This window comes from Papilio machaon, chromosome 11 (genome assembly GCF_912999745.1).
Source record: "Papilio machaon chromosome 11, ilPapMach1.1, whole genome shotgun sequence".
In the NCBI taxonomy this organism is placed as follows: domain Eukaryota; kingdom Metazoa; phylum Arthropoda; class Insecta; order Lepidoptera; family Papilionidae; genus Papilio; species Papilio machaon.
Genome location: NC_059996.1, coordinates 3063072 through 3082231, shown reverse-complemented (window position 1 = coordinate 3082231; position 19160 = coordinate 3063072). Strand labels below are relative to the sequence as shown.

Sequence of the window (19160 nt, the reverse complement as noted above, 5' to 3'; positions counted from 1 at the left end):
CTTCTTCAGAGCTGGTGTCCATCTTTACTTGTTCTTACTTGGGTTACTTGTTCACGTGTGTTCACTGCAAAGTTTAAATTACGACTGACCCATATTTCATCCAGATCGACCCTTTTATACCCTTTTTAGGTGGTGTAACTAGCGTCCTTACTAACGAGCATTTGACAGTGTTTATTTTTGACGCTCTATAAAGATAAATGTTTTAATGATTTCATGATTTTTTTATTAATAATGTAAAGCTAATCAAATACCCATTTCAAACATACCAATATTTATATAAAATATAATTAGTTTCTAGCCATTACAGCCATTTTTCGCGCAAACTCAGAGAGGTGCGATTTTTGTGACGCCGAGTGTAGATACAACTAGTCGTAGAACAAAAAAATCACTTAGTTACAAATAATTACTGATGAGGGTACTTAAAAATTTCATATTTAGAAACAGATTAATGAGGGTAATTTCACATTTTTATAGGAGATGGGTCGTTTGCCTTCTCGAATCGATAAGCACAATTGAGTGTACCCGTATGACAATATCTAATCAATCTTATGAAATTGATCAAGTCATATATGCTACAAGAGATTACAAGTAAAGGAACATAACTACATAAATTCTAGCGAAAAACATTACTCTGGGCAATAAATTCAAGGAATTTCACTTGACTTGTAATTATACAATACGTTAGCGAGTACCGCGAATGGAATGTTATGCGCGCACACGACACCGCGGTTATCGGCTGACCCAGTCTGCAACTGATAGCTTGGAATGCCAAAGTCCCTGCACAGAACAATGCAGACCCATTTCATACTGCTTGGAGGAAAATTCGATATTTATTTAGTAACTAGTTGAAGTAACTTTATCCGGTATAAGTTGGAATGCCATTTAAAGTAAAACGGCTTACTTGTTTACTCTACAAGTACTACAAGCTTTTGTTTTTAGGAAAGAAGTAAGTAATTTAAAATTCGGACATTAAAAATGTTGACAGTGTGGAAATCTATAATGTTGGTATTGATGACAAATGAGGAAAAAGTACCAACTGTGCTGCGAACCGACGAGCAATTAAGGCATAATGTAGATTCCATACGGATAATGTGTAAAGCGAGGATGGTGTGGCAACACCTTGCTAAAATAGAATAATAATAATTTACTTGGATTACAGGTGGTGTTTTACTTCACTAATCAAACCTCAAAAACAAAGCATGTCCTACTTTAGCTTTCCACTTTACCGACAAGTGCAATATAATTTACTTCCAATAATATTATGAAACGTTACATTTTGATTTAACCTGTATATGTCAGTCTTGACGTTAACATGAAGTTGACTGCTAAAAAATGCCTTTAGGCATTAAGTTGCCCTAAAATGAACCGCAAATGTAAATGCTTATTTAATACTCTACTTAAACAACATATTGTGTTTTGAAATACACGTTAAAATTTAAATTTGTAATTTGTTAACTTTTATTAGAGAACAATTGTTGACTATTCAAGCGCAATGGTATACCAGGGCATTGTTTTAGGAAACACGAGACTTCCATATTTTTGAAGTGATGGTAAGAGATCGTCTAGTGGGGAAATGATTTCGCTTACAGGAACACACAGGAAGAAGCAAACCTTTTATCGCAGATTTATCTACACGACATAACAAAAAAGGTTAGTCTTCATAAAAACAATGATAATCTAAAGAATTTCACTGCTAACAAAGCTAGCTATTGTCTATGCATATATGGCTGTTTAATCCGTGATGAATGGCAGCACACAGCAATGCGGGACGCGGCCGGACTAAGGAGTGCCTCTGACTCACGCGGCGCCCACGCCGACGACCGACGCTAATTCTATACCAGGGGGCGCCACTCTACTCTAACACTGTTTATGGTAACAAGTTTACAAAACGATATATAACCTTTTTGGATTCTTTATTACTGGCCACTTAACTTTGAGAGATGACAGACACCAACTCTTTTATTGTATTGAAGATGAAACAGACCAACCCTGAGAGATTATAGAGTGGTTTATCTGCATGTCAAATCTGGAGACACAGCAGAGCCACCGACAAAAGTGTATGGACTATATGGCCAGTGTTTACTAGCGTGGATTATTTCCACGTTCGCCTTCCTTTGTTATATGTACGGGTGAACGACAGGGCTTGATAAGCCTAAGCAATGTAATAAACTGGGTATTATTTAGATAACAAACTATATAAGTACCTATGTACTGGAAAGTTTCTTACTGTTGACCAATATTGTATAAAAAAATTACGCACTTTTGGGTATAATTTTCGATATTTGATTAAACTACGATGTTTCCTAAAATAAATATTTACGTTTGGAATGATGGTTTTAGCTGACAAGAAACTGCCTGTAAGAATTTATATATACAGTCAAACAACCGGTTTCTGCTTAGTTCTATTAGTAAAAAGTGATAAACTGGCTTAGGGGAATTATTGATTGTGCTATAAATCTTATGTTCAAGCTGTAAGACGGATATGGCCGCGGCGCCATGGATTCGCCATGCGCGCACTATGTCGCGACCGTCGACTCTACTGTAATCATGTATTAGAAGATTCTAACTTAAAGATGGTTCGTAGTTAGCTGCAAGCGCAAGTATGTGGGTCTAATGCCGGTAGAGGAAAGCTGCAGGCGCGGGAGTGTTTCTCGACCCGGCAACTATTTATCCCGCATTATGATCCAAAGTCGAAATTGATTAACCAGAAGAACGTCAATTTCCACACATGGCGGCCAAAACGAATTGACTTTTTTTGTTATTTTGTGAAAATCTAAACTAAAATTATAAAGAGGAAAGATTTGATTGTTTGTTTGTTTGCAAAATTATTTTACTGTTACACTATCACTGATTGTCATAGATAATCATTACTTTTTTTAAAATTACGCGCGGACGAAGTGTCAGTTATCTACTAGTTGGGAGATAAAGTGATATTGTAAAATAAAGGTAGCTAATGTTATAGTTGCCGAGAAAAAGTGTTTCACTAGAAGTATTTCATAAATTTCGATGTGAATGAAGCCAGGCATATGTCCCGTTGATACCTAAAACTGTGTGCAGTATTTCATATGACATTGCGAGCTACCATAAAGTTTGAATAGCACTGTACCAGTCGAGTGGGCGAACGCCGCCCTTCAACGAGGATTACCTTTCACGGAAAAGTAACACAAATAAATTACGACGCGACGATTGTTATAAATATTTAACAGTTATTTACTTACAATTAACAAAGTCACAATATATGTACATAACTAGAAAGGTGAATAATATGGTTCGCAGAATTAATATATAAGATATTTATTTGATATATTAGGTCCTTACATATGAAATTGGCGTTTTTCGTACTGGCCACTTTAATCACGAATTTCTCCTCTTTGGTAAGGAATTCCAAATTCAAATTTGTACAGCTATAGACTCATGTATTTGTGGTTCGATGACCGTCATTCATTTGTTTTTTTTCTTCTATTTTTTTCTGTTTGCGTCACTCATTTTACAAAATGGAAAACTTAAAATATCGCATTATTTACGAGTACGAGTTCCGCCGTGGCACTAGTGCTGCGGAAACGACTCGAAGGGTGAATGATGTGTATGGCGGTCGTGTTGCAAAAGAAAACACAGTTCGTTTTTGGTTCCAACGTTTTCGTTCTGGAAATTTCGATCTGCAGAACAAGCCCCGTGGACGGCCTGAGACTCAAGTTGATAATGAAGAGTTGAAGGCTATTGTGGAAGCGGATCCATCGCAAACCACGTCCGAGTTAGCTGCAGGCTGCGATGTTAGTGATAAAACTGTTTTAATTCACTTGAAGCAAATTGGGAAGATTAAAAAGCTTGAAAGGTGGGTACCTCACGAATTGACTGAAGCAAACCGGCAAACGCGCGTCGATTGTTGCGTTACATTACTCAACCGGCACAATAATGAAGGTATTTTAAACCGAATCATTACCTGTGATGAAAAATGGGTTCTTTACGATAATCGGAAGCGCTCAGCGCAATGGTTGGATCCTGGCCAGCCAGCCAAATCCTGCCCCAAGCGAAAATTAACCCCAAAAAAGTTACTTGTAAGCGTTTGGTGGACTAGTGCCGGTATTGTTCATTACAGTTTTCTCAAATCTGGCCAGACTATTACGGCTGATGTCTATTGTCAGCAATTGCAAACCATGATGGAAAAGCTAGCGGCTAAACAACCTAGGCTGGTCAATCGCTCCACGCCACTGCTGCTTCACGACAACGCTAGACCACACACTGCGCAACAGACGGCTACTAAATTAGAAGAGCTTCAATTGGAAAGTCTAAGACATCCTCCGTACTCCCCGGACCTTGCTCCAACAGATTACCATTTTTTTCGAAATTTGGATAACTTCTTGCAAGGGAAAAAATTCAACTCCGATGGGGCAGTCCAAATCGCCTTCAAAGATTTTATTGATTCCCGTCCGACTGGTTTTTTTAGTAAAGGGATTAATGAACTACCTATGAGATGGCAAAAGTGCATAGAAAATAATGGTTCATACTTTGATTAATTAAATATATTATATTAAAAAATATTCGACTTTTTGTTCCTCCCATACAAAACGCCAATTTCATATGTAAGGACCTAATATATTTTCATCAATGATCGTCTTCAAAGAAATTTAAAAGAAAACTACTAGATTAATATTATTTGTTATACCTACAATATATAGGAATATTTTTATTACTAACTTACTCTTCGTGATATCAATAACAAAATTATCTTTCCGTCCCGAGCAAAACAACTTTATAGACTTTGGAATACATATGTTAACACAATGAACACACATTGTTCTACAAACTGTATACAAGAGAAGAACAGAACAAATATCATGATTGTATATTGAATGAGAAGCAAATTTCACACTAGGACAGTATAGTAATGTAGAAAAATAGTGCAGTACTATTATTGTTTGAACACAAATGCACTGTTTTGTTCTGTCTCGTCGTTGTGTCTTCAAGCAATAGCAGTATTTTTGTCGTACGATTCCACCTTACCGTCCTCGTGTGTAAATAGCATAAGACAGCTGTTCGACGTCCGGTTCAGAGGACAAGGTGCTGAGTGAGCGCATAGTTATTATAGCTTTATGTACAATGAGGTCACTTGTCGGTAGGGCCGGAAACACGCGTGCGAAACATGTTCAATTAATTAACTTTATAAATACTATAAAATAGGGTTCTTCCTAAAATTAAATTGTTTAAAACAATTTGTTTAATTTAATTATAATTGTTCAGAACTTAGATGGAGTTGTAGTTTCGACAATTTTAGGACTTGTGATTATCCCTTGAAATATTTCGCTTTTGTACTTTCTATTAAATACTGCGTACAAGTAAAAGATTTTAAACACATATCTGAGTCAATAAGGTTTCTCTGTTATAAATATACAGAAATTATAGTTCTTTGACTATAATTTTGTCGTAACAAGAAACGGGTGTCTATTTAAATCTGTGAGAACTACTTTTGTCAGTATTAGAACGTTGAATTGTCAAGTAGAGGCCCGATCGCTAACGCAGCCTTGCAAGGACGTTACGTCTATGCGACCGGCCAGTATCCTTTAATTAATTCCACCTTTACACTGACTCACCTCTCCCTACTGGTTATTGCAGTGTGGTTAAAGTCCATTGCGTTAAGCTTTATACTAACAACTAGCGACATCTAGTAACAATTGCATGATGCATATAAATATATTACTGGTCGCCCATTAATTGAGAATGGGTCGTTATTATTTTTTTTAAATATCACTTATCACCTTTCCACTTTAAATTAAATGGTGTCAAATTTCACGTTCATGGCGCAATTTCTTCAAAAAGGGTTACAAAGTTTTCGCTTCACGTATTAATATGTTTTTTGGAAGCAGAGAGGAATAATTATTTTACCTTTTTTCTTAGTATAAAATTGTACAGGAAACGATTCCCACCACTAACCAATTACAGTGATATAAGTTAACCAATGTATACGATATAATTCGATACTGAAATTTATCATTTGGTTGTTAACCAAATTATTTATTAATATACTAATCAGAAATAAAACATATTTTATTAAATAGTTATAGTACTCTTTGTACTCAGAGGTCATAAAAAATCTTGAGGTTAGAACGGAGTCAACACTAGAAACGACGGTAGGTATTACCATAGAATTTCACTGCTATTGTCGTGACATTTGTTACATTTAAATACTAGCTTTTACCCGCGACTCCGTCCGCGCGGAATAAATAAAAATAGAAAACGGGGTAAAAATTATCCTATGTCCGTTTCCTGGTTCTAAGCTACCTTCCCACCAATTTTCAGTCAAATCGATTCAGCTGTTCTTGAGTTATAAATAGTGTAACTAACACGACTTTCTTTTATATATATAGATATAGATAATAAGATGTATGTATGTAGTCTTATTTTAGTCAAAGAGTATAAAAGAGGAAGCATTATGTATGAATTAAAGTGTGACAGCAGTGAAATTCTACGGTTACAGTATAACTTCCTGGCTAGAGGGTCAATAATCCTAAGTTAAATAAATTAATATGAGTTGTATATTCGTCTCATGAAATGTCTAGCTTTTCGTTTCGTATATTAATACATTTCCAAAAGCGTCAGCTCGGCGTCTGTGCTATTCCTGAACGTCTTCAGCCATATTTATTTCTGTCCAGACGACCATAGGGTTGCTACCTGTTATGCCACAGAATAAAAAAAAATCTCGAATACCTTCGTACTTTTGCTACACGATACTCTCACCTAAAAGATAGTCAGAATTATACATCAGATAAAATCTCTAGTTAGTCGTTGTTTCACCTTATTACGGTTACTTTAAAATCTGTCATTCAAATAGTGTTAGTTATAAAGCAGTTTCGCAAAAAGGTTTTCAGTTGCTAAAAAGTAAGAAAAATTCCTGGTTCGTATAAATTTAGTAGGCAATAAAAATAAGTAAAAATATAAAACATTTGAACAACAAATTATAGGAGTGTAAACTATAGGATTTGTTAAGGAAAAGTAAAAAGTGCATAATGCAAGAAATATTATTTACATAAACCAAAAAAAAACTTCTTATACAAACTATTCAGAAAGTACATAAAGTCTATGCTCTATGGTATCGGATTTAAATAAATAAAAAGAATTATTTTTATTGTTATATTGAATTGTGATAAATTAAAACTACAGAACTAGTAAACTACATCTCCATTACAATAATTAATTGTGTATTTGCATTAACATTCAATGTTTAAAATACAATTTTTGTAATATCCAAGCAACTGCACTAAAGTGGTTAACAAAACTCTAAGAAATGTACAAACTTAACCTAGATTTATCTTAAAATTAAACTCTATAATTTTCCGAAATACATCGCATTAATGTTACTAAAATAAAGATGGACCTAAAATTAATTTGCTATCATAAAAATGTTGGTAACTTTACGTATTAGCCGCGTATGAGCCGCGGGTAAATTATAATGAATCAATACACGATAACTAGTTCAATTGAGGCGTACTACTAAGGTGTCCTAATTCAAGCGTCACTATAGTCATAAGTACGACAAACTTAACTGACCCGGTAGGCTATAAAGAAACTAAAGTATATCTCACAGTTGCCCCTCGTCAAAGTGTCACAAGTTGTCAGAATGCAGCTTTTGTTTTGAGTGTCATTTTCTAGGCCTAAGTTATCCGCTTTCTGACAGAACTAACTGCGATAGTGCACCGCTCTTTCGTCCCCGGCCGGATAAGTTCGTCGTACTCTAATAATTCACATGCATAATAATAATAAAGTATATATAAGAATATAAGTAATGTGGTATATAATAATATGAAATTCATGTCCAGAAAAATGACTTCTAATATTTACAAATACATAAGTATATGCACATTAATATAAGCTAAAACATAAATTAACTATTATTTTTATTTTTATGTAGTGTTTATAGCATCAAATAAATCATGAAAGTGTCTTTAAAATCCAAAATACACATTTCTATTTTTAAAAATTAAATCAAAAATGTGCAGAATATAAATAACATATTATCCACAGCATCAAATGTGATTTATTATTTCATTAAAATATGAAGACTTAAGAAAACTGAATAAACTTTGTAAGTTTATTGATAAACTTTATCACGTTAAATCGATATTTAACTATGACGACTTCATTTCAGAAAAATAAAACGATATGCTTATTTTATGAATTAATAGTAAATACAGTAATTTTTCATAAACAAGTATTATAATGTCTGCTATCCACGTTGGGCGATGCTTCCCGAGTGAAAGCTTTCTATCGCGCGGCGTCGCTCACGTAACGCTTTGCACGCTTAAGCACGTGTACAAGCACCAACGTTAAGGCTCATGACCACTTGCCTCAATTTGGGGCGGTGTCGGTTTTTCTACACAAATCAAAAGCGCTCGCACGCGCTTGGCTAATGTGGTCAATGCGCCAGAAGAATTTAATCCCTTGTTTAAACTGACCAATTACACAGACTTGCTAAACGCATAGACAGTAGCATTTGACTTGTATTAATTTGCCTTCACCAGGCATGCCTCGGCCACCGTGTATAGCCGGCATAATAATTGCCACCAGCGATGTTGAACTAATTAATTTTTAATACAAACCCACATCCCCACAAAGTTCTCCCGCGCTGTTGTATATATATAGCACGTTATCTAATAAACTAACGTTCTATTTTTAAATATACTAACGAATTTTGTAATATACGTTATAATTATATATATATTTTTTATTTTCCTTTAACATTTCTAACTCTATACAATGTACACTTAAACCATTTTTTAATATAAATATCAACATCTAATCGTTTTTGTTAATTCTTTAATAATAATTAACATTGGAAGAACACTATATAAGCATTTAAGGCAATTTAAATGTTCCTTTTACTTTACGCAATGTTGTATTGTTTGTGAATTTCAACTGCAATAACATCCGCATCAAAATATATATCGTTGTCTCGGTTTTTCAATGAGAAAGAAAGAGATGAATATATGTTTTAATACACATGTTTCTGTAGTGAAAATGCACCATACAACTTCTTAACATCTGGCAAAACTAACATACTACGGATAACAATATAGTACCTACAAAAAATACAATAAAATGTATTTTTTATATAAACAATCAAAATTGTAATAATTCCTATAACGTTGGGTTTCTATTGTTCAAACAGCTGTATATGTTTTCGTCCATCTTCATTTTAAAAAAGGAACAAAAAATATGTCTTTACACAAATGTTTAAGCAGTGGAAACCTACGTAAAATTATATTTATTTTGAATTTGGAATAAACATACGTCCACTACGTTGTTTGATTTTATAAGGTACATTTTGCCTGATTTACTGCCTATTTCCACTGCAGTATCACTTGTCTCTATTTTGTCAGAGAAAATGTAAATTCTAGGGTTAATTCTGTCTGGTCTGTAGGGTCTGTTTTCAAATGTTTCACACACAATGTTACATATATGGAAATAATATTCCCGAATTTAATTATTTCATGTTTTAACCTATAAAAATGTCCAAATTTACGAAAAATTAAAATTAGTCATTTAATATGAATAATAATAAAAAAAAATTACGAATTAATATTCTATATGTTTTGAGAAAGCTGTTTATATATTATTTGCTATTACATAAACTTGTATACTTTATATATTGTATCACGTTATTGATTTAAAAAATGTTATATTAAAATAGTGAATTTTATTGTTCTTAGACGGTGTTAATATAATTATAAATACTTAATACTTAAAATTAATTTTGTTATAGACAATTAAAAAAATAACAAGAAAAAAAAACTTAACTTTTTAAACTCAAAGCTTTAGCGAGGCAAAAAAACTTACAAACTCCAACCAAGCGTATTTACTTTGGCAGGCACTGGCAATAAAAATTAACTATAGCCGGGCCAATTTACTGTTGGTTTCCGAAACTAAAATCTCTTGTAAAACGTATCGTTATTCCTGTCATTATCTTTGTCAAAACAGAAATAACAATGTTTTAAACGAGCATTTTGGTCTCAGAAACCCACGTTAAACAGATCACATTTGACAACTATCAGATTTACTTTCATAGTGGAGTAACCTGCTTAAAAACACCAATTAAATAAATAAAATAATAAAATAAAGTCGATAAGGACTTCAAATATTCAATTGATTTTAGTTATTATGAAAAAAAAACGATGTTTTTCGTTCAAGTTTTTTTTGTAACATCCCTTATGTTTAGATAAAGGTATCATTGACCAACATTGTGAGGACGTTCTATGTTTATTTTTAAAATAAATACTTCATTTAAATTTGAAAAAAAGGTTAGTAATTGTCAATATTAACATCAAATAATATTTTATACCCGCCTTTTCAAGGTTATGTTGAATATTGTAATGTCAAATGTGATCTATTAAATTGATGCAATAAGTAAAAATATTAACATTATAATCACTTAAAACTTAAATCCTTACTTCAATTTCATTGTGAATAATAATTATATTACGAGATTACATCAATTCAATGGTTTTTAGTAAATATTTATATGTGTACATATATTTTTATGTCATATAATTTTAGTGCAAATGAATGAACGAATGAATGACTTACATAAGTGTTTTTTTAGTCAATTCTGGTCATTGTTCATAGTTTCGAAATGAGTTAGTTTTTCAATATGAACAAGAGCTCAGACAAATCATTTTTTTTTGTTATGTTTATTTGTGTTTCATTACAGTCGATAACGAATTTACGACAACGATAAGCAAAACCATAGATCCATAGCTCCTAAAATTGTGATTTTTAATTTATTTATCACCGAGCTTCAAGTTTTTCAACGCATTTTATTTTATCTTGTGTATGACATCACATATGCATAATTATTTTTAAAGCGGCCTATAAATATATTTTAATATTACCAATAAACAAGCATTTTATATTCAACAATATTATAGCCTGACCGGAAATATTGAAAACTCAATTTGATGGCGCCACATTAGCATTTTTAATTCATGTGTGTGCTAGAACTTTATTTTTCTTATATTATTTTACTGCACTTTATAAAGTTATCAAACATCTTTAATATTTCCATTCAAGTTGTAAACAATTTATATGACAACATCGTTGTTTTTGACGTACTATTGTATTCAACAATCACTCAATAAACAATTAAAACCATTAACAAAGCAAACATTTAAGACCCGCGTGGTTAAATGCCAAGAGACTTTAGTCTTTTTCATTTTGGTATCTCTAGAGATGTTAGACATTGAATTAAACTAATTTTAAGAATTAAAAACCTTCTGACGTCACAGTTATATAATGAACGAGAAGAAAAATGAAACAATCGCATGAATCTTACAACATGTTACTTTGGTTTGAGTATTATATATTTTATAGAAATCATACGTAGAATTAGTTTAATTCAATGAAGTTATTCTTATAATTTATATTGTAATGCACCTAAATGTGCCATCTGACATCGCGCGACGAGCTCGCGACATCTGCCAACGAGATGACGACGATTCTTGTTCCGTACTGGAATAAAATAACACACTTTTTATATTAATATTCCTTACAGTAAAAAGTTACCAAAAAGCAAGAGACCCGATTTCATATATAGATATCGCGAACAAATTGTTGAGTTGCTTATCTCAAATAGACAAAGGACAGGACGTACAGAAAATAGCATTTTCTCTCACTACACGTCTTTTCCCTTTTCGAGTCCAATTGCCTTTCCCATCTTTTCCTTATAAAAAATAGTAGGAAAGACATAGCAGCAGTTTCAGCCTCTACAGCTGTATATTGTTACCTGTGTGGTGTGTAGGCGGGGGATGAGGCGGGGGGTGAGGCGGGGGGTCAGGCGAGGTAGGCGCGGACGAGGGCGCGTACCGCAGCACGACACAGCGGACACGCAGCCAGCGCCGCACCACACCCCGCACATGACACCAGGTGTCCACACGGCAGGAACACCACACTCACCTGACACATACACATATACACGTACAAATAACTATATTTTATAGACAAAGGCTCGATAAACTGCGCCTTCAGTCGGCTCGAAGGACCAAAATATACTTTCGGTATCAATTACAAGCCTAATTGAGCCTAAAAATATTCGTTCTGGCTATAATAATTAACGCGAGTAAATAAAATCATTGAATGCTGTTTAACAAAGAATGCCTTATCGCCTTATCTCTCTCTTAAACACTTGACCAAACATAATCACATGGTGTTTGTACACGATTATTTTGTAATTACCAGAAAAATAATATAGCGTAACCTGTTTTTAATATACCGATTTTATTTAAGACATCTAATATATAAAATTCTCGTGTCACAGTTTTCGTTCCCGTACTCCTCCGAAACGGCTTGACCGATTCTCATGAAATTTTGTGAGCATATTCAGTAGGTCTGAGAATCGGCCAACATCTATTTTTCATAACCCCCTCCCCTCATTTTTTAACTGCGCGCGGACGGAGTCGCGGGCGACAGCTAGTAATAATATATAATAACGAAAATCAAAATTTCAAAATAACATCCTAAAAAAAAAAATCAAATTATCGTGTCAGTATGCGTGCGCGCATACTTAATGATAACGTTTATAATAATAGTTACCATACATTATGTTCATAAAAAACCGCAAATATAACTAATCCCCACATCCTGACTTCAACCCACAACAAACTACATATTTTCGTTAATAAAATAACTAGTCTATATATGAGCCGTTTATTTTGAAAGTGACCTAACTCCGTTTTTCAATTTTTTGCCAGTTACCATTGTTACATGTACAACTTCATGTTATTTATCAGTGAAGCACTTCAGATTGCTCAAATTCAGAAAAAATACGATACATTTTTTACACATAAGTTTTCCGAATTAATTGAATAACTGAGCCGTGTAGTTTGAAAGTGGCCCAACTACATTTATAGTTACATCAAGTTAATGTTTCATGCATCTTAAAACATATTAAAAAATTAAGAAGTGAAAAACACATCATAGCTTACAGTGATATGTGCTCCGGGCAAAATAGAAACATTAAAGTAGCTTTAATGTGGTTGAAAATTGTCCAAGCTTTGCATAATAATGTAGAAATTATAGATCATAAATTTTTAATATCAGGACATTCGTTTTTACCAAATGATAGAGATTTTGCCGTGGTAGAAATGGCATTAAAAAATAATTTACTGTACGTTCCCCAAGATTATTAAAAAGTGTCGGAAGGGTAATAATTTTACCCTAAATTAAATGAGACAGGAAGATTTTGTATCGACAAAATTATTAAAAAGAGTAAAAAATTCTGATGGAGAATCAGTAAACTGGTTAAGAATATGTTGGATGCGTTTTGTCAGAAATGAACCATATAAAATTTTTTATAAGACATCCATGAATGAAAATGAAAATTTTAAAGTTCTGAATTTATTACCACGCCAGGGTAGTCTAGAAAATTGTTTTGTAATAAATTTATGTTCTGTAATTAAAAAATGTTTTGAATCGCATAAATTATGTTTCCGAAGTGTTTTCAACATATGCAAAACAAATTCCGTATTCCTTTTTTTTCAATTTGAAACATCTTAAATTATGTTGAATGGACTTGGGCACCTTCAAATTTTATAATGAATCTGGCTGTTAATTTTGAAAGTGGCCCAACTCCATTCTTGATAAGAAAACGCACGTTATTTACTTAATAATTGCCACTATTTTAACAGGAACTTTAAATTTAACATCCTTAAATACGCTTAAGCAGTATGACTCGTTAGTATCTTATACGTTTATTTTTAAATTCATTGAAACGCAAACCTTTCAATATCTCGATTTGAAGATAAATGGAGTTAGGTCACTTTCAAAATAAGCGGCTCATATATAAAAGAAAGTCGTGTTAGTTACACTATTTATAACTCAAGATCTGATTAACTCAAGAAGTGATTTAGCTGAAAATTGATGGGAAGGTAGCTTAGAACTAGGAGACGGACATAGGAACTTTTTTTATCTCGTATGCATTTTTTTATTCCGCGCGGACGGAGTCGCGGATAAAAGCTAGTAGTATTATATTTGTAAAGAAGTATGGAGTCCATGTTTTTACAGGATTTTTGATAATTTTAATTTGTGATTAACTTAATCATGGTGGAGACAAAAAATAATGAATACATATCATGTATTCTAGATTTTCTGCTTACATAATTATTTTGTGGCACCCAAAAATAATGTTATTGAAATAATCACAAGTTATAAAAATAATAATTACCTCACTATCCATACACACTTTACAGAGCCTTGCTTCTTTCAGCTGCCTGTTCTCTTCTTCTAGAGTAAGTTCCTTCTTCTGTGATGCCGGACTTGCATTTCTCTTCTTATCACCGCTCGTTTTCCGTTCTTTGCTTGAGCTGAGAGAGCGTGTTTGAGTTTTTTCACTTCTAGAAGGTTGTGTCGGCAGGGACGCTCTAGAAGGAGTTACATCTCTCCTTCTAAAAGGAGTTATATTTCTGGCCGCAGGTGTTGGAGATACAGATGGACTTTCCGATTCAGATCTACTTTCAGATTCGTCTTCGGCTCGCGAAGGTGGCATTAGTCTGAAATTATTATTTCAATATAAAAAAATAACAAGTAAATTATATATTTTTTATATTTAAACACAAATAATTATTACAAATACGTGAATTATTTTCATATGTAAATTTTTAATTTGCTTCAATAAACGAAATTATTTTACCCTAAAGACACAACCAAATAAAAAAAATAATCACCTATTGAAATAACATAAAGTTGGTACTGAAATTTTTTTGTATATATATAATATTTTTTTATTTAATATTATGGCGGAATATTTAAGTACAATAATAACCATACCTGGTACCACCAGGCACGAAATCTCTCAACGTCTCTGCCAGTATATCTCTCGCCAGCCGCTGGCTCTGAGGAGTCACACTCCAAGCCTCCTCGTTCAGCTGCTCATCCAGTACTGCGTCTATCAGAGCCTCCGATGAACTGAACGGCAGACCTACACATAGACAACAACTTCTTTTAATATTGTGTTATTCAGCTTTCTAATGGCAAAAGTATGTTTGAAATCGGTGCAGTAGTTTTTGAGTTTATTTGTTACATACAAAAAATACAAAAATATACATCTTTTTTATTTATAATCTTAATATTATAAATGCTTTATACTAGTATATACTATTTCTATTATATTATATACTACTTTTTTTTTTAACAATCAATAAGGTTAATAAATGAATATGGAATAATAATTATAAATGCGAATGCAAAATAGCTAAACAGATCTCGATAAAATTTGACATAGATAAAGAAGATATGATAAATCTAGATTTGACAATTTGGAAGAACACATAATATTTTTTTTTTTTTTAATTTCACACGAAAGTAGTCGCGGGTCCAGCTAGTAGTTAGTAAAGAGATCATAAGGAAACATGTAAAATTTTCAAGGTTTTCTCTGGCTTTTGTTAGTACTGACCAGTGGTGCGCAGTCTGCGGACGAGCGCGCGCCGCACGCGGGCCGCGTCCAGCCCCGCACCCAGCGCTGCCATCGCCGTACTGCTCTCCATACATGCGTCCACCTTACATACAATTACATTATTATACTTGTTTATATGTCATATTATTAAATAGAACAAAAGGGCAAATTCTCACCTGACTGTCAGTTATTGAAAAATTAGCACTTGGATTACGTCGTCTTGTACTGAGACCGCTGTCGGCTGACAACTGAAAATATTAACAAACATAAATTATAATTACACATGAACTCAAGCAAAATCAAATCATGTTAAGTTCATGTGATTTATTTGCTATGCTGATAACGAACTAATTTTTTAAAATTTTATCTGTCTATCTTTATATCAGTCTGAAAGTAATTTGTCATTCGTTCCAGGTAAACTCCAAAGCGGCTGAATCGATTTTGGAGACTTTTCAATTATGACGAAGTCGCGGGCGACCACTAGTCAAGGATAAAATATCATTCAATGATCTTCAATGTACAAAATTTAATGAACAAAAGAGAGAATGTACAGAAAAAGTAGTACTCACAGTGCGCTGCACGGAGGACTTGTTGCGGCACGATTCAACGAAGTCGTGGCCCTTCACAAGCAGCAGGTATCCGCAGTGCGGGAACCAGTGCGCGTGCTCCGACCACGGCGCATCTCCCGCCTCCCACTTCCCCAAACCACCGTCGCAGTAGAAACAACGCACCTATTTAAAATAAAATCAAAGAATCTAAATTTTTACAGCCCTGTGTTTATAAAAACTGAAATAAAATAATGAAATACCTGATCATCCACCCCGGTGTAATAAAATCCAGCCTCGGCCAATGCCTTGGGCACCTGAGGGCGGTCCGCCGGCCAGTGGCTGAAGGTCTGCAGGCGAGAGGCGAGGGAGGCGTAGGCTGCGTGCCGCGCCCCGCCCCCCACCACGCCCAGCGACCGCCACGAGCTGCCCGCAGCCACCACGCGCGCGTTGTGCGCCGCGCCAGAACTAAACCCATCATTGTTGCTAGTTTCATAAACTCGTAATGCCAGTTGCAAAATGGACGACTTTCGGAAGAAGTCAGGAAATTTTTGCTTACTGGTAACTCTTAAAACTTGTACGTATTCTAAATGCGCAGGAAACCGCTACTTAACATTATCAAAATCCTCATAAGAGTTGATTACCTTTGCCTTAAGTATATACTTATGCTGACATAGACATATAATATAACAATTATAGACATATAATTTAATAATATAACAATATACCCGTGTGTGACGTCTTCATATTTTGGTCACATACTACAGTAAAATACTGATGAAAAGAAACAACACAAGTACCAAAAGACATTCAACAAGTTTAGTTTAACACTGGATGTGAAGTGATATTTGTTTGTAATACTGACCACTATGATTTAAATGTTTGTTGACATAATGTTTTAAAAATCTACTCTATAACTGATATATTTAAATTTCTTTGATCATATCAAATGACTCACGATTGGGGCTGGTTATTATCAGTATTGTCGGGTACGTCCGGGTCTTCCCAGGGCCGGGTCGGCATCATCGCATAATTGTTGCGTTGCGCCGTCTCAAGTGCTTGTGCATGCGCGCATCGGGGGAAGTACCTACCAGGGGAAAATCATTTGTAAAACAAAACATAAAGTAATGTAAGTACTATTTATATTACTTTAACATTGTTTTATTAAAACACCCTTGATTCAGGATGTTGTAATATGTTCCTACTATTCCAACAAGGTTCAAACAAAAGCACAAGTCATTGAAAGTTACATTTTTTTTACTAATAAACATACAATTTCTGAATAAATAAATGTTTAAACTATCAACCATGGAATCATGATATTTCTATATTAAAGTCAAATCGCCAGGCAAGTTGAGAGTACTAAATGTGTAAACATTACAAGTTCCTTACATCCTATGTACTTCAAGGGGTGATCCCAATGAACCAAAGTTTCTAAACGGTGCAAGTTCACCTCCACACCAAGCACAACGGAGACGGCCCTCACCCGCATGATAGAAGCCAGCATTTACTAATGCCTCTTGAGATACTGAACTGTCCTATACAGAAAAAATAATATGTAATTGATTTAACAGCTAACAAATGTTGACTTGCCTAATGTTCTGTTTATATTTGTAAATGACCTGCTTTCCTAGACAAAGCAACATTCAAGTGGGATATCTGTAATTGAAAAGTCAAAAATAACTTTTAATATGTCACATGCTTAACACATAATTATTCCAATACATTTTGGCATATTTTATTGATACTACTAGTGAAATTACGAATCAAATGTTACATTGCCCAGAGGGGTTGATAGGATAATCCAATAAATTAAAAGACAGCCATTGCCTCCTTAAAACACTTAAAATAAAAAAATAGAGGTAATGATTCTTTCCATATATCTCGGCGGCCTAGTCATTGGCCCCCCTATCACAATACCATTTACTAAACTTCCCCGCTAAACTTAAAATTGTATTCTGTGCAGGGACTGTAAGGGAGTTAAGAGCCGCCAAGATATCTGAAAACTATTATACTAATACAAAAACTTACATTCCAATTAGTAAATGAAAGCAACCGAAGTATATCAGTTTTATACATTTCATCTTCTTCAGTATGACCGTAATCTTGAGAAGATTCATCAATATTTTGATCGTTAGATGAAGATCGGTTTGATCTCTGTGGTGAAGATTCAGAGGGAGCTACGGGCTCATCAGTAGATGGGCAATCTCCTCCAGGCGTTAGCGGGACATTACCGGACGATTGAGGGTTTATGACAAATTCACAGTTTGGATACATCATACGATGTCGCCACATTACTTGGTCTCCACAATTCCATTGCGACAGTTTTCCACTGCAGCTAAAACATTGCACTTCTGTTCCTTGTCCCGTATAAAAGAAACCCGCTTTCGCAATTCTTACAGGATTTATCAAGGCACATGCTGGCCAGTTTGTAAAAGTATTTAATCTGTTAATTTCAAGATTCATTTTCACTATAACACACAAATGGACGTATCATAAGAAAACTTAAGACACTTTTATGAAATAAAGAGAATGAGAAACTTATTAAAATCCAATTAGTAACATTGCTTTATGTCTAGAATAATGTTTAAAGGTTTTGACTTTGTAGTTTTAGAATTTTTAGATGAATCAATATTGTTGACTGACTTTGGCAATCTGAAATCTGACGGTTGACAGGGGCTGGGGCTGACATGACAGTGACAACTGTAACAGTTATACATGCTCTTTGATGTGATACACATACTGTGAAACTGACCTCCGTGAACTTGGCCCCCTCACTTTCATTTTTTTAACTTTTTTTTACGCAAATCGTTTGAGAATCGTTTGAGAGGGTTTGAGAGAAAAGAAATATCGTTTGAGAGTTCCTACTTTCTCCGTAAAAACAATTTCAAATTCTAGTGTGAAGTTGGCCCCCTCACTTTACTTTTTTTTATTTTTTTCAATGCGAATCGTTAGAGAGTCGTTTGAGAGACATTAAGAGAAAAGAAATATCGTTTGAGAGTTTTTACTTTTTCTGTAATAAATATTTTAATTCTGGGCATCGAAAGTTACAAATCGATTTTCCTTTTTTTCCGAATTAAATATGGCAATCATGCACTTGGACGTTTCAAATTTATTGTGTAGGTAGAGAATGGTAAGAGAGTGATTGAGAGAAAAGAGAAATCGTTTGAGAGTTAATACTT

General features: G+C 34.0%; 1 protein-coding gene across 1 annotated transcript; it reads right to left on the bottom strand.

Annotated features, from left to right (window-relative positions):
* Nucleotides 1-11790: 11790 nt before the first annotated feature.
* Nucleotides 11791-18722, bottom strand: LOC106714052 (putative inhibitor of apoptosis). Its single transcript, XM_045680031.1, has 10 exons — nt 18010-18722; nt 17371-17516; nt 16937-17065; nt 16242-16446; nt 16003-16164; nt 15610-15681; nt 15434-15536; nt 14809-14959; nt 14207-14531; nt 11791-11940 (listed from the first exon to the last, which is right to left on the bottom strand). Exons 1-10 carry the CDS (start codon nt 18442-18444, stop codon nt 11818-11820), a joined length of 1851 nt encoding a protein of 616 aa, XP_045535987.1. The 5' UTR covers nt 18445-18722; the 3' UTR covers nt 11791-11817.
* Between the last annotated feature and the right edge of the window lie 438 nt (nt 18723-19160).

Coding starts and splice junctions, on each gene's coding strand:
- LOC106714052 (XM_045680031.1), bottom strand. CDS start 18,444: ATGAATCTTGAAATTAACAGATTAAATACTTTTACAAACTGGCCAGCA. Junction 16,447..16,936: donor GATAATAACCAGCCCCAATC/GTGAGTCATTTG, acceptor TGATGGGTTTAG/TTCTGGCGCGGCGCACAACG. Junction 11,941..14,206: donor AAGTGTGTATGGATAGTGAG/GTAATTATTATT, acceptor TGTATGTGTCAG/GTGAGTGTGGTGTTCCTGCC.